General features: G+C 39.1%; 1 protein-coding gene across 1 annotated transcript in view; it reads right to left on the reverse strand.

Moving 5' to 3' along the window:
* TULP4 (TUB like protein 4) overlaps window positions 1-16,222 on the reverse strand; it is a 157,242-nt gene that overhangs the window by 117,944 nt on the left and 23,076 nt on the right. Inside the window, exon 2 of the mRNA XM_035538290.2 lies at window positions 10,175-12,457. Within this exon, the coding sequence (XP_035394183.1) occupies window positions 10,175-10,426 (252 nt within the window). The 5' untranslated portion in view covers window positions 10,427-12,457. The remainder of the gene's footprint in view (window positions 1-10,174; window positions 12,458-16,222) is intronic.

Consider the following 16,222-nt stretch of genomic DNA (forward strand, 5'->3'; position numbering starts at 1 on the left):
AAGTCTTGTTATAAAAACAGCAGGTTTTTATACTCTATCCCCTCCAGTTATTCCTGTGCCTTACAGCCAAACAGTCCCAAACTCCCACCCAACCCTCCAGGCTGCTCTGTTCCCCAGGTCCCACTCATTCCCACCTCTGCATAAATTCTCAACTCTTTCCCTGTTCTTATGGACATTGTTATCAGTTAATGAATAATTACAGTTCCCTACATCAAACTGGTTAACATACCCCTACTTTAATAAAAACAGCAAAAATAATAATGGATGCACATCACGTAAAATTTTCAATTTTCCAACAGTAAACTAATATAGGAAAGCTTACAACTTCTGGAGAATGAGTGGAAATAATGCTCAAAACTCAAATGCTACCATTATTTGCAACAGTAATTTAAGAACAACATTTTAATAGCAACCTATTTCTAATATTACTAGTAGTATTAGAAAAAAATCAACCTAAGAAACAAGGCAGCTTTGGTATTAAAAAAAAAAGTTTTCAGTGTTCTGTCCTGAAGATTACAAACATAAGGACCACAAGAAACTTAAAAATAACAGCTACCCCAAAATACCAAGTTTAAAATATCTTAAGTGTCTTATCATTTTCAGACAGATACACTTGCTATTAAATCTCTCTGCTTTTCAGTACTAAAGCCTCACTCTGAGAAACTGCCTTAATAAAATATCTCAAGTGAAGTAACAAAATGCCTGTTCCTGCACAGTGATAGTTTTCATCTTGGGTATATATATCAAAAAGGTGTTTAGTTTCAGTTGTTATTACCACTGAGTCTTTATGACACTAAAAATGGGCAACTTGTAGGAAAGTAACACTGAAAGTATATGAATGGCTATAGGAAGAGCAGGCATTATTTCCTTCAAAACAAGGCAGCTGAGCAAGCAAAATAGAGGAACAGAAAGCTTAGTCCTTTCCTTCTTTACCCTTCAGGCGCTGAGCAGTGAGCTGGCTGAGTATGTACGAAGTGACCACAGGGACTACTGGAACTGTTACCACGATTAACCCATTAACCCAATGAGATTCCAGTTTCATGTAGGGCCTTCAGTAATACATAATAATAAGGTGCCAAAGCCTAATCTGAATGTGTTTAAATCAACAGAATGATGTTATGGACACCATAACACCTAACAATTTGAATAAGTAGTACTTATTAAAATTACAATGTTCTAATTTGTTAACCCTCCATGTGGATGCATTTCTTCCGTAGTAAGTATTTACAACACAGGAGGACAAATTTTAACCTTAACCTTTCTTAATTTGAAACACTGTTTCACAGAATCATAGAAACACAAGGTTGGAAAGGACCTACAAGATCATCTAGTCCCACCATCCTCATATCACCAGTACTACCCACTAAGCTACTAAATCATATCTTGTAGCACCTTGTCCAGGTGCTTCTTGAACATCGCCAGGGACGGTGACCCCACCACCTCCCTGGGCAGGCCGTTCCAGTGCCTGACCACTCTGAGAGAAACAGCTTTTCCTGATATCTAATCTAAATCTACCTAGGCACAACTTGTGGCCATTTCCTTGAGTCCTATCATTAGTTATCTGGGAGAAGAGGCTGACCCCCTCCTCATCACAACCTCCCTTCAGGAAGTTGTAGAGAGCAATGAGGTCTGCCCTGAGCCTCCTCTTCTCCAGACCAAACACCCCCAGTTCCCTCAGCCGCTCCTCACAGGACTTGTGCTCCAGGCCCTTCACCAGCTTCGTAGCCCTTCTCTGGACACACTCCAGAGCCTCAATGTCCTTCTTGTAGTGAGGGGCCCAAAACTGAACACAGTACTTGAGGTGCGACCTCACCAGAGCAGAGTACAGGGGAACGATCACCTCCCTGGTCCTGCTGGCTACACTATTTCTAATACAGGCCAGGAAGACTTCTCATTTCCCTCAGACAAAACCAACATATATATTCTAATATATAATTCTCAATAAACAAGTGCTAAGTTTTTAAAATGTTTTTAAATATTGTTAATATTCAAGAGACCCTATGACATGCAGACTTCTCTTACAAGTGGAGTGCAGGGTCTACACTCCCTATTTAGTAAAAGGACTACTAAGTCTGAAGAAACTGCAGGATATTATTCTGGAAGCAGTAAGAATTCTGGAAATGCAATGAAATTTAAATAAATCCTGTATAGGGTTGATAGCATTCCATGAGAAAAGAGCAATTCCTACTTGAACATCTGTGATCAATGGGGTGTCTGCAGGCAAAAGTAGACTTGTTAAGATGACATACGTGAGAAAGCATTTATCTTATGCACTGCTAAACATAACTTATGCTAACTGCTCACTTTGTACAGTAAAGCAGTCTGTGCCAGTAACGTAACATCAAATGTCCCTCCATTTCATACACTTGCTTCAGTACCGGTCCACTTTGGTCATGAACTATATTCCTGTAACTCATGCTGTAACCAGAACGAGAAGTGATAGGTACTTGCAAACTGCAGCCCTTCTTAGCCACTTAGTCACCCTCTGCATACTTTTAAGGACCTTGTATTTCAGGGAACCACATTTTGAGCATCCAGTCTCAAAAGTAAATACAATTCCTCCCACAGCAACACATTAATTAACAAGGTATTTAACCTTATCACTTGAGTGCAGCAGCTGAAAGCACACCTTCCTCATAGGCTCCCAGAATACTTCTGAACCGCAGAGCAAGACATTTCTGAGACTGGTTCTACTCCAGCTACATCTGCGTCTCTCTCCCACACACACGCAGGTACATGCACACATTTACCCAAGGTAGTGCTGATGTGCTGGCTGCAGATTTATTGGCAATCCTATTTTGTCTGTCCTTGACAGAACAGTTTCTTGCCATCTTATTTTACACACATTTGAGCCAATGCAGTAATTAGGGCACTACTATCTTGTGACACAATTTCCCTCAGAAGTCAGATCTTCCCCTGCCTACATTTTGTATTTATGACTTCATTTTACCCAGAGCTGCAGATTTATATACCTTACAACAGACTTATGCTCTGCAGCTTCTACAAAAACTGCTTTCCAAGGGGCATGGGTTTTATTGGTCCTTGTGCCATGTGGACAGTTTCTTCCCCTCTTCAGCTGCTTAGTAAGGAATTTCCTTCTCAAATTCTGCTTCCCTTGTTAAGTTATCCTCACAGCCAACAGCTTTGACTTTCTGCATTTTAATCATCTCTACCATTAATTTCTTGTGAGGATTTTGACTGTGCTCTTCAACTGCTTGACAACTTAGAATATCATCTGGATTTATCCTGAGAAAGATGTTCTCTGCCTCCTCTGGCACATCAGTTTGTTCCCTCATTTTAGCCAAAGTCAAATTGCATCTCTTCATACTTCTACATCTGTATCACTTCCTGCCTGCCTCCAAGAGTTAGGGTTTTTGATGTCACTCCACCAGTTTAGAACCAAAGGCTTTCACCTAGATTTACAGACAGCTTTCTGCTGTCTGCAGAGAGCTACCAAAAATGCCAATTGAGGCTCCACCAATGCACATCCTCCACCACCAACCTGAGAACCCTGCTGTTCATCAGGGTCCGTGGTTTAAGTTCCTTCCTGCTGGCACGTCTCTTGAATAGCAATGAATCAACTGTACTTTTGAGTTCCATTACAATCTGACTAGGCTAAACAAAGCTACAATCTTCTTCATTAATAACGTCATCTGTGTAAATTTAATTCCCTTAAAATGCAAAAAAAAAAAAAGCGGGGGGGGGGGATGTATAGGGATAGTTTTCCAATACACTCATTTCTCAAATAATTCCAGAGCTGGACTGTCACAATTCTATACTGAAATTGTAAGACTACCAATTCTGTTTGAAAATTCACAAACATAAGGTTTCTCAAATAAAATTAATTATTGTTACTTCCTGTAAAATTTGCTAGACAAACAGATTACCTCTCTTCAAAGAAACTTGTAATGCAAAGGGAATACTAAGAATTCCCTCAGAAATTTTGCACACGTTCATAAAAGACGCTATGAGAGCAGAGATGCTGGTTGCCCAAGGACAAGTGCCTGTACTGTTTTTTGTCTATCCTACTACGTTCTGTCTATACTTGACAAGCAATTACTTGGTGCTTTATGTTCAATTATATTGTGAAATGTTTATAGTTTGTAATGGGTATCTTATCTGCTCAGACTATCTGTAATTTGATGAATTCCTCTGGGAACCGTTTAAAGTAAGGCAGTGTCCTTAATGACTACTATGGCTCAGAAAAGCTATCATAAAACCTGATTTCTCCACTATTCAAATGCTCCGCAGATCCTGTACCTATACATATACAAGGCCTTCACAATTACATATTTAGTTGTGACTTTCCTTATTAAGGTGCTCATATACCAAGCTTAGATATGAACACAGCAGTAATCTCACCTCTTTACTATACCTATAGGGTTTCTAATCGTTAAACTTAAAGAAAAGGCTACGAAAGACACTTTTTGCATGCTGTGGAACATATGTAAGCTTCATCAGAAGTTTGATTTAAAATTAATAATTTAAAATACTAGTAAGAAAAAGACTAAATAATCCTCTTAATAAAGAGGATTAAAATGTATCTTAGCTCTTTTAATGCTTGCATTAAGAAATTAAAAGCACACAGCCTAAGCCCACACAGACAGTTCAGAAAAAGTTGTAATAAAGGAGCCTGCATAAAATCTCAGTGTTTGTCCTTTCTGCAAATAACGACTGAGAAAAGCCTGGCAACATTAGTCACAAAGCAAAAAGTTAACAGAACCAACCCAGTCAGGCACAGGACCCGTTCTCCTGCAGGTCCCTTCTCACAGAAGCACCAATTCTGCCTCTCTCTGCAGCCCAAAATTTTTTTTTTTGTGGCTACAACCATTTGAGGACAGAGGAAGGGCATGGTTTGTAGACAGATTTCACAACTTTTATTGTATTAGCTAGCAGTGTTGTAAAAACTAGGCAAGCTTTCAGAAATACAAGCGCTTGTATGCCCAAAAGCATACCTTACTTTTCCAATTACACCAGCCTGCCTTAATAAAAAGATAGTAATTCTGCCTACAAACCTTGTCCTGTCTTCTCTGTGCAGTGTCTGGAAAGCAGGAGAGAAGATCTGCAGTACCACTGCAGTTTACATCACCATGTGCCTTGTACCACCGAGGTGCCTATAGCCAAAAGGCATCATTACGGCATCTCTCTACCTCAAGATTTCTTAAGCGTTCACAAATGGCAGCTGTTCCAGACGTGTCTGAGGACAGCGACCGATACGAGGTACCCATGCTGTCGACTCACAAGTCAACTCCTTTTTTTCTAACCATAACAGAAATCACACTTAAGATTCAAATGCAAGTTACAATTAAAGCAAAGTTGTTGTGTTTTTTTTTTTTTTTTTTAAACCTGTATTTTTTCCTATGTTCTTACCAGTAACACTACAAACCAACAAACACTGCTGAGAAGGTTTATTTGTTGGTTTTGGTTTTAATGGACTTGCAGAAAGAGCCTGCTCTGAACTTTCGCACGCAACCCCCAAAAGGTAGGCACACTAAAGGAAAGCTTTCTTTGTAATACAGGAAAAAAAGGATTTGTAACCTCCTTCCACTCTAAAACAAAACCAAACCAAGAACTGTCCAGAGACTTCCATAACAAAAGTAGTATGAGAAGCAGCATTTATTGAATACTTTTTGAAAGGACAGTGTTCCTCTGAAAAGCTGTAACTAAAAATAATTCATTTGACACCTTAGCTGAGATACACTTACATCCCTTTTCACTTCTAAATCCTGTGCTAAACAAAACAGGGTGTTGTGTTTTTTTTCTGCAGCTACAGTCATGCACTTCGACACTCCAAGAAAGTCAAATAAATGAGCACTTCACTTTATGTTTACAGTAAAAATCGTTATGCATACTCGCTAATGTATTCAGCATGTTACTTAATTCACTGCATCAGAATTTGCATATTCTTGCACTACTTGGTAATGTTTCAGTCCAGCAATAAGCATACTGAATCTTACTAAATACATCAAAGATGGCTTTTTAGTTCGCACAATGAAAAATATACACCTGCAAAACATTTTAAAATACTAATGATTAAGAAACATCAAGTGCCATAGAACCATTAGCATCTTAATACACTAGACACAACAGAATCCATTAAAATAAATGCCTACAACAGCACCATCCAACCAATTTGATTTGCGGGCATCTTGTAAATCTTTCACTGGGAGGGAAGATCCCTGTAAAGCTAATTGATGTCTACAGAGGATAAGGTGTAGGGTGTTTTTTCTTTTAATCATCTTTCACAGACCTCCTTGGAAATAGCTCCCCTGAGACCTCAGGATGGACCAGATGGTATTGTACAAAATTATTCAGCCTTCAGAACCTACTGGTCACACCAGGTGAAACCCTGACCTTGCTGAAATGACCACATATTTTGCATTTAATCTGTAATTTACTACAGAGTCAGAAAAGGAAAGTACTCAAGTACTTTTCTAACGCTGTTTCCCAATACAGTCAAGAGAAGCCATGTGAGGTCAAAATCAGAGACTTCTACATATCACTCCAGTTCCTGCACAGCATTGTGTTTACACATGCAGGGAAGGGGAAGGAATATTTTAGGCCACCACACCTCAGCAGCTCCCTGGCTGCCTTGTGGTACAAGGGCACATCTCCCCGACTTCTAGCCTTTCTCCCACACTTAAGAAACCCCCAGACCAGCAGCCTCCACCAGTCTCTTCTCAGAGGTCAAGGGAATTGCTCCAGAGCCAAACAGAACCGTGCACCTCCGTGGCCTTTCCCACCTGCTCCATCCACTGTGTGCCCCGAGACACGTCCCCTGCCACGGCCAGGGACGGGAGGTGCTTGCTCCTACCAAACATGAAACAGCCGCAGCTGCACGGCACATGTGTCTCCTTCCTTCTGCACCACAGTTACCTCTGCCTTTGATACACATCAATTTTAATTTTAATTGTTAGAATGCTTACCCTTACATTAATGAGAATCAGGATTATAAATATATTTTTTTTTAAATAAAAGGGATCTGTCACAAAATGTGGTATTTTCACTTCCTGCCATAGAACAAATGGAATATGCTTATTTTTATCCTTTGTTCTCCCTAGAAACTACAGAAACATCAGGCTGTTAATTAAAGTAATAAAGCAGCCACTTCCTAGCTTCCAATTCTAATAACCAACCTTGAAGCAAATGAAAAAAACAACCTTGGCTCAAACTACCAAGCATTTCAGTCGCAATTACTGTCCGATGCAATGAATCATGCGAATCCACCACTGCAACATGCCTGTCAGTAACTCAGTCCTAGGGATTCTTCATTCCCATTTGTTCTGATATGTCTGTACCAGCATGCCTATAGCAGAAAAGGAGCTGTGTACCAAAAGGTTTCAGTGAATCTTTTCAGCAACCATAAAAACATCACAGAAATACATGACTAGCACCCACCTTCACAACCTGCTTAAAAACAGGCTCATGTTCTTGCCCCTAAGCAGTGCTGCTTTTACCTTTTCAAGATTTTCACCCTAAAACTGAAATACAATGTACTGCTCTGCCCACAGCACATTACTAATTATACCCCAAACGGAAAGCATTTAGCTTCTGTGTTTTCACCTCTCCTGCTTGTTCATTACTGCATTTGATTCTTTATAATTGAATGCATACTAATATTAAAGCAGCAATGTATGTCAGAAAAAGCAAAAAACTTTACTTGTCACACTAACATTATCCCAAAGAAAAATATGCAGATGTGTAAATCATCATTTCTGAGAACAAGACAACACAATGCAATCCCGCAAGTGGTCACTGAAATACACAGGCACTTACATGTTTAAGTCAAAGACACCCTTTGGGCATTTTCTGTACAACAAACGCAACTTTAGTCAGACACATACACCAGGACATGCTTGTAAAATTAGCATTTTTCATTGCACGAGGTAATACACAAAAGACAAGGTTGCTGTTGGCTTCCTTTTTAAGATGAGAAGGGAAAAGAAAAACATGTACTACTACTTATGCAAACATCAGCAATAAGCGCTGTTCAACATTTTATTTAAAGAATCTTTCAACAGATCGTTTCTTTAGAAAACATCTTTCCTCCTATAACTATTTTCTTGTACATTCCACTATTTACCTCTAAGTAGTACCAACCCTTGCATTTCAGTTTCATTCCTAGGAAAACCAGTAGGATTATTCCATAAGAGACAGGAAAACACTCAGTAAGCCTGATGAAAAGTATTTTATAATGAATCATTTCGCATTACTACACCAATGCCCAAAAAGTACCGCAGCAGGAAAATCTGACAGCAGCCACAGACTCACCACAAAGCTAGTTGCTCCAAAAGCCATTTCCCTTCTTCCTTAGGTAGGGCACATTTTTGACACCACCACAGCAGCCTTGTACAGAGAAGTGAATTGGTGGTCTCTATTCTGGTCATTCTTACATTTGCTGCTACCAGAAAGATTGTTTACAGAAACACAACCCTTTTTATTTACGACAAGCTTGACTCAGCACAATTTAAGAGCCCAAATCGGGGGGAAAAAAAAAAAAAATCACACATTTTCATTTCATTTGAGATTCTTGTGCCAATCACTGTGAGGGGAAAGGATGCACAAACAGCACAGCTCAATATACAGAGCAATGATGCAGCGACCCAGAAAGAGAATCTCACGGCCGACTGCATAAGTAAAGCAAAACTAGCCCAAACCAAAGGGCAGCATGCACATCAGCATCTTTTTCACTTAACTGGCATGTACTTAAGCCTACCCTTGTATTTTCACATTCTGCAACAAGATATCACGTTCCCATAAACAGCACTTCCTCTGTTGTTTCCAATACACATATTATGCAAAAGCAGAAAAATAGGGGCCCAGTTCACAGAACAGTTAGAGAAGAAAATAAGGAGAAATGAAAATGTGATCTTTGCATCTCGCATTTCAAAAACAAAATCAAATCTGCAACTGAAAGTTCTACTGAGAACGCAAGGTGGCCCAGAGCAGACTGCTAGATTAAAACACAGCTCCTCCCTTCAGGAAGAGGCGCATGCAAGTTTTTTTGATTGTATTCCATACAAATATGTACATGAATCTGTCTCTCATCTATAAAGATAATCTATGTAACATACAATACACCCCAGTCTATACATACCTGTGTACAAAGTGTGTGCAAGTAGTTATTTAAGACTAAATAATTATCCCTCACTCCTTTTTTCCTTAAAAACTGGATCATCATTGGTATTAACACAAGAACCAAACCCATCCACCCCTCGATCTTAGGTGCTGCTTACGTCAAAAGGGCAACATGTATTACAGTCAAACAAATAAGTAGCACAAGAGACAAGAAAAAGAGCATTGTATCTTTGGTTTTAACTTCAGAACATATGACATTATTCCTCCTGCAGATCTAGGAGCAGAGCTTTGATACAGACAAACTCTTTTCGAAGAGCATATCCAATGCAAACGTAGCTTAACTAAAACGCGGGCTCAACACAGCAAGAAAAGAATTCTTACACCTGCCCTTAACAGCCTGTACACTACTGGGCATCCTTGACACTCCCCTTGAAGCGTTATGCAGAGAAACAGACAGGTGCCCAGAAGACAATAAAGCACTGCTGAAATACCAGCTTTTCCCAACAGATTTACCCCTTTCAGAAAAAATACACTGAAGAGGTTTTGTATCATTGTAATCAGGACAACGCCTTGCATCCTGAAGTTACAGTATTGTACTGCACGGCACCTTATCATTTTTCTGGTATGTCCCATTTGTTCCATTTACTAACAAACTTAAATTTTCCTGCAGGTGACAGCTAAGACGACACTGCCGCCTGCTGCAGGACAGTCTGGTATGCAGTTTCTGAAAACTGGCAGGCTATATCTGAGCTCCTTTCTCACCCCTCTGCCTTTCCATTACTCTTCGAAGCCAGACTTTAATGTTATGCAAAAGCAGTCAGCTATCACAGTTTTTAATGCTCTTAAACGCATTTGTCGAGTTTGCCTGGAAATTGGGCAAACTCCAGACCTGCTTCCAAAGAACATCCTCACCATAAACCTCAAGCTTTTCAATCTATCAAAAAAAACCTCCAAACACATTTGGATTAGTCCTGAGCCTCCTCCATACTCCTCCCCCACCAGGTTACAAGCAGAAATGCTCTACAAGAATTACTGCTATTATTTCCGAAGCCAGCTCCAAGCTCGATTGTTAAACCGTAACACACGGTTTGCTTACCTCGCTGTTGTGGCCCCTCAAATTGAAGTTGATTCTCTGAGGGGTGTTCCGGTCCCTCCTGCAATGGCTGGAAGTAAAAGTGACGCCTACAACTCCTCTGCCATTGCCTGTTGCCAACCAGCCTTCCTCATAGTACCGCCTCCTGCACACGGGCTTCTCCTTCTCGCTTTTGGGAACTCTCCCTTTCCAGGAGAGGCAGAGGATGTTGGAATCGCTGCAAAGAACAGGCCCATGTTCCACTGCTGCATACATGCTTTTTAAATATTTTATTTTTTGACATAAGAAAGTAATGTGTCTAGTGCACAAAATTTAAATCAATTTTTTTTTTTATTGATAAGACTGACCTGGGATAGATCATTGAAAGGGAGGAGGATGGGGTCAGTGTTTATAAATATCCACCAAATGCATAGTGAAAAATTCCTCTATAAAAGATGATGGCAGTTGGCTAAGAAAAAGTAACGCTTAAAAAAAAATTCAGGTTCATTTTTGTTTTCGAGTCTGTAGAGTGAGGGTGCACTTATCCTTTGGAGAAACAGCTACTTCATAAGAGGCGCTCAAGAAATGGTTAAGTCATCTTTTTGCTCAACTTGATATAATCTTTATACAGCCTGAGATTCCAGTTTAGCGTAATGCAATTCCAGAGACAAAGAGTTGCAAATGTGTAGGTTTCAAGTAACTTAAGGCTTTTAAGATTTCCTCCAGTCAGATTTTCTTCAAAAGTTCAGTTGCAGAAATTTAAACACACGCACATACATATATATGTATATATATGACATTCATCTTTTCCAAGCTGCCCTCTGGCATATCTTTTCCATCTGATGTATTTCTGCTGCTAAAGCTGAAAGAGATTGCATAAAGGGAAAAAAAGGCACACAAACCGTGCGAAACAACAGACCCAAACTTGTGCAGGCACTGGTGTGCCAGGCCAGATGTGAAATCCCTCTTGAACTGCTCGTTGGACTCAAAAGTTTTTGCAATCCAAAGCCAATCCAATTTTCATTGCAGCACTTTTTTTCCACCAGAGACCCAACACAGCCTGAACTGTTTATCACGCTATCTTGCCTGCTTTCCCACTTTTTGCCGCCACACACGAATGAAAAAGAAACCCCCTCTTCATTTATAGTGGAATCAAAAACACTCTAAAGCTTTTAGCTTTCAAAGCAGGTAAGTTTGCCTCAGGTGAACCATGAAGTTGTCTCTCCTCCAAAACAGGCTAAAATGTCAAGCTTGTTTTCCTTTACTTTTCCCTTTTTTCTGCTACAAGGAATCACAGACTTTTCATCCTACTGTAAAAAACAAATGCCAGAATTAAAGCACATCAAGTAAGCACTCTTTCAAAATCTTCTAAAATTCAAGGAAGGAAGAAATATAATCATCTAAAAAAGAAAAAGAAGCAGCATTAAAAATCTGACTTCCTGGTTTCACTATTTCTCTAGGTATTCTCCTTGCTTGTTTGATCGGATCTTTCCTTCTTGATGCTTGTCTACAGCACAGATTCATAGTTCCAGACACAACATTTGCAGCTGTACAAGAAGGAAACATATGAAGTATTCCAATCGTTTTATTTGAGTAACATTTATGAGCTCAATCAATTAGTATTTATACCACACTAAGTGAAAAGAGGAAAAAGGAGAGGGAGAAAGAATATGCAAGGCGATGACCTGGTTAACTCAAGAAGGATGACGAGGTTTGCTCAGTTCAATGCCCAGACTTGTCCCATAGTTCCTCAACTTACTTACTTCCAGTCATCATTGCTCAACATGTGGTCACGATTTATTAGTCCATTCACAAACTATTGAGGCCAAAGCAAAATGTGCCAAAGATCATACATTATTCCTCTGCAATAACAAAATCAGTTTCCTCTGCCCTCGGTATTCTTCTGTTTCCCTCACAGTTATTGATTTAGATTGTGGAGGTATTTATTAGGCCTTTTCAGTGTGTAGCGTGTTTTTTCTTCCTCTTCTTGCAAACTTTTTTCACCCGTGAAGACCATGGGGAAAGCTGAACATTACTGGCAGCTGTCTTTCCATGGGTTACCGATTCCTGTGCTGGAAAGGTGCTCCATCTGATTCTTAAATTAATTTTCATCAATTGCAAAGCTCTCAGGAATACACAAGAGCAAGTCTATGTGATGACAAGGATATGTGCGTTTTCATGTACATGCAGTACACACCAGCTCAATCAATCTGGTACTCAGAGCTGCATCTGTCTTCTCAGCTTAGCTGCGGTAATCTTGTAAGACGCCCGACATTCAAAGCTTGAAATCCCTGTGTTCTTCCAACTCTGAAAGACAAAGCACACACACATACACACACAAGAAAAAAGTAAAAAAATAAGAAAATAAGCCACAAAACAACTTTGATTACTGTCACAGTAGTTCCTGTATCTCTAAGAATTATGTTTTAAGGATTTTATATAGGGCTCCTATAAAATATATATGTTGTATATAGATACATGCAATATTCAGACACACAGTACAATATTTTCTTTTTCACAATTGATATGTATAACTAATGAAATGTATCCAGGAAGGATACGTTATGAAAGAAAATTTTGTTGTCCACAGTCACTGAGGAAAACTCTTAGGAAATGATTGCCACTTTGTGGGGCAAGGGTCGGGAAGGGAGGTGACAGCAGCAGAACAGATGCAGAGTTAGATCCCAAGAGACAAAACCAGGATCACAGACTGGCTGGGACCTCTGGAGGCCATCTGGTCCAACCCTCTGCTCAAGAAGGGCCACCCAGAGCAGGCTGCCCAGGACCACATCCAGGCAGCTTTTGAAGATTTCCAAGAAATTCTCTGTAACATCTGTAACACGCCCAGAGATTTTGTAATATCTCTGAACAACTCGTGCCAATGTTTGATAACCCTACCCTCACAGTAAAGTGCCTCCTGATGTTCAGGAGAAGCCTCCCGTGCTCCAGCTGGTACGCACTGCCTTTTATCCCGGCACTGGGCACCACCAAAAAGAGCCAGGCTCCATCCTCATTGCACCTTTCCTTCAGGTATTTATAGACATGGATCAGATCCTCCCCCCAGACTTTTCTCCTCCAGTCTGAACAGTCCTGGCCCTCCCAGTCGTTTTTCATATAAGAGATGCTCCAAACTATGAGGAAGTGTGTTAAACATAACAGTCTCGAAAGAATAAAGCAATCATCTGTCTTTGTATTACTGCTTTCAGGAAGTCTAAGATGCTACAAAATTAAAGCCTAGATGTTTGAATAAATACAGATGGACTTTAAAGACTACTCAAATCCTACTTAATTCTCCATTTGAAAAAGTGGAAAAAATTACCCCAATTCTGTTTATATGTAAAGCGTATAACTAGAGTAAAAGAGATCAAACAAAAGGGTGCCCAGGATATTCCAGAGATATATCTGAAGTGCAAATGAACAGTTATTACATCTATACAGATGCTGCTAAAGGGAACTCATTTAAATTAAGAATTGCATTTGTTACATTCATTGGAACTGTAAAAATGGTCTTGTCTATACTACATATAACACTATTAGTCTCACCTTTTGAGTAGGTGACCACTTTTTTTTCAGTTTAGCATAGATGTACCAATAATAATTTAATAAATAAACATGGATGGATAGGTAGATAACAAGGCAAGGCCATAAGATGGTTTACAGAACAATTTGGCTAGCATACTTATCAGGAAAACTATCCACGAGGTTTGGTTAGTCATTTCAGACTTTTCAGCATTACAACTAGCCAAGATTTAAAAACAATAGTTGTTACCTTTTTTTTCCCCCCATCATACCATGAGGAGGATATAAGAAATGCTATGTAGATTTCCCAGATCTATGGTGCTTTTCAATTGCATTCCAAAGACAGTTCGTATTACAGAAAAATCAGAAAAAACTTTCAGAACACAATAGTTTGAAGAAGAAAAACTGCATTTATCCTATAAACAAACTTGATCCTGTACCTGGAAAATCAGAGCTATTATTTCCATACCCACTGGCGTGTTCCTCCTGAACAGATTTGCATTCAGGAGTAAACATTTTATAATACCAGCATCTATATTATAATGCAAGCTTTATCCTACTGAGACAACAACACTTTTTATTAAGAAGTCTCCGAAACATCAGTAAGAGCAGTATGAGTTAAGTAAACAGAAACGTTTGAACTGTGAAAGTACCATAACTTCAAGCGGATTTTAAAATACAACTGTAGATCCAGTGGCTTTGCACAACCTCTGAATGCAATATCTGCCCTCAATCACTGCGTAGAAAATCAACAAGTTTGAGAAAAGGACCCTTCTACATCTTGGCCAGCAGATTTCTCTCATCTGAGTCTCATTTGCCGTCACTTTCAGGATTAGAGAAACCAAAGGCTTCTCTTCTTAAAAATACTCTTAACTGCATCAGGAAAGCTGGACAGGCAGAGATGACAAAATCTAAGTACAAAAGGAATAAACTCAGCTATTATTCAAATACCTTTCTCCCTACAAGACAGGACATCTGTTTAAATCAGTGAGGGTCAACACTTCCTTTATGTTGCATTTGAATTCAGCAGCCAAGTTAAAAAAAAATACTGCTAAGACAGTAGCGTTAAGTACAGAAAAGATAAGCCAAATTAAGATTATATATTAAGGTTTAATTCTTTCTATTCTCCTCTCCTTCATTTCTACCCATCCAGTATTTCCTAAGAAATAATCTAATTAAAATATTTAAATGCTAGTCTTCCCCCAAGAAGATCAGTATCTGATTTAGACACACGCACCCCTTCTCTTTTGCCATCACAGCAGTCCTACAGTCCTGGTCTGTTCCACTAGTTCAAAGCAAGCTTTTTGCCTTCTTTTTCCCCACAATAAAATACAAATTAACAGTTACTACCTCTGTTGCAAGGCATGTGGAAGAACTAACAATAAAAAGTATTACGTAAGAGCTAGCTGTTATTTGTGTAATCGTACCACTAGTAAGAATTCAGGCTGGGCTCCCCATATAAAGAACTTAGCTTTTCAGATGAAATGTTCAAACTAAATTTCCTACTGTAGGATTTTATAGCCAGGCTTTATGCACCTATTCTTTCAGGGCAGGGAAGGGACCAACCCTGGAAGTTCACTAGATCCTGAAGAAATATTTGGTTTTTTTTTTTTTTTTTTTTTTTTTTTAACTGGTAAATTATTTCTAGCACTAGTCAGACACTAAATATCAAGAAATTGCAGTAATGTACTTTTACTCTCACTTAAAGGGCAGTGATGTAAAACATTTCTTAGGCAGAGATACCTAATGAGACAAAAACATATTAGGCCTGCAACACGGGAAAAAAGAAGGATCCACAATAATTTGATTCAATTTTGCTTTGCCAATATAGCTCTTCTTCCATGCAAAACCAGCAAAAAGTTATGTTCCCACACTACAGGAATGAATTCAGATATTAATTTAAGTTAAAAATAATAAAAAAATATTAACAGTGGCTCTCATGTTTCAGTGTCAATATTTAACTCATCATTTTTACCTCCTAAGTGCTTCTGTTAACTTATATAAAGTGCAAGTGTTAAGCCAGTTAGACAGCCAGAAAAAACATTTGCTTGTTCTCATGCATCTTTCATTGAGGTGTCTCCTCTTTTGTTGACAGAAAGGAGTCATGCACAGCCAAGTGTACCAATACTGCAGCAAGCTCTTCAGCATTTTATGTTTATTGAAAACCTCACTCTTCACAGCTTCAGAATAGAGTATCTGAAGGTGATGATATAAGGAGACTGGTAAAAGAAGGAAAGCGGAGAAGGCAAATCCAGGTAAGTACACAACATTTCTAAATTATCTTAAAAAAAAAAAAAAAAAAAAAACACACACCTCACAACAGGACACATTTTTAAGATTCTGACCACCCAGCAATCTTATGGAAAGAACTGTAAGCTACAGAGTCTTTGAAAAGTCAAGCTACCAGATTTCAGGCTTTTTCAGCCTAACCAAATTTCCTTCCTGTCAAACTTGCATGAGGGCAAAGGAAACAGAAATTTTCCCTCCCCTTGCAGACTAAGATGGGAAAAGATACACATCAGAACCCATAACGATGGCAAGACACTGAGAAAA

This window comes from Cygnus atratus, chromosome 3 (assembly GCF_013377495.2).
Source record: "Cygnus atratus isolate AKBS03 ecotype Queensland, Australia chromosome 3, CAtr_DNAZoo_HiC_assembly, whole genome shotgun sequence".
Taxonomy (NCBI): Eukaryota; Metazoa; Chordata; class Aves; order Anseriformes; family Anatidae; genus Cygnus; species Cygnus atratus.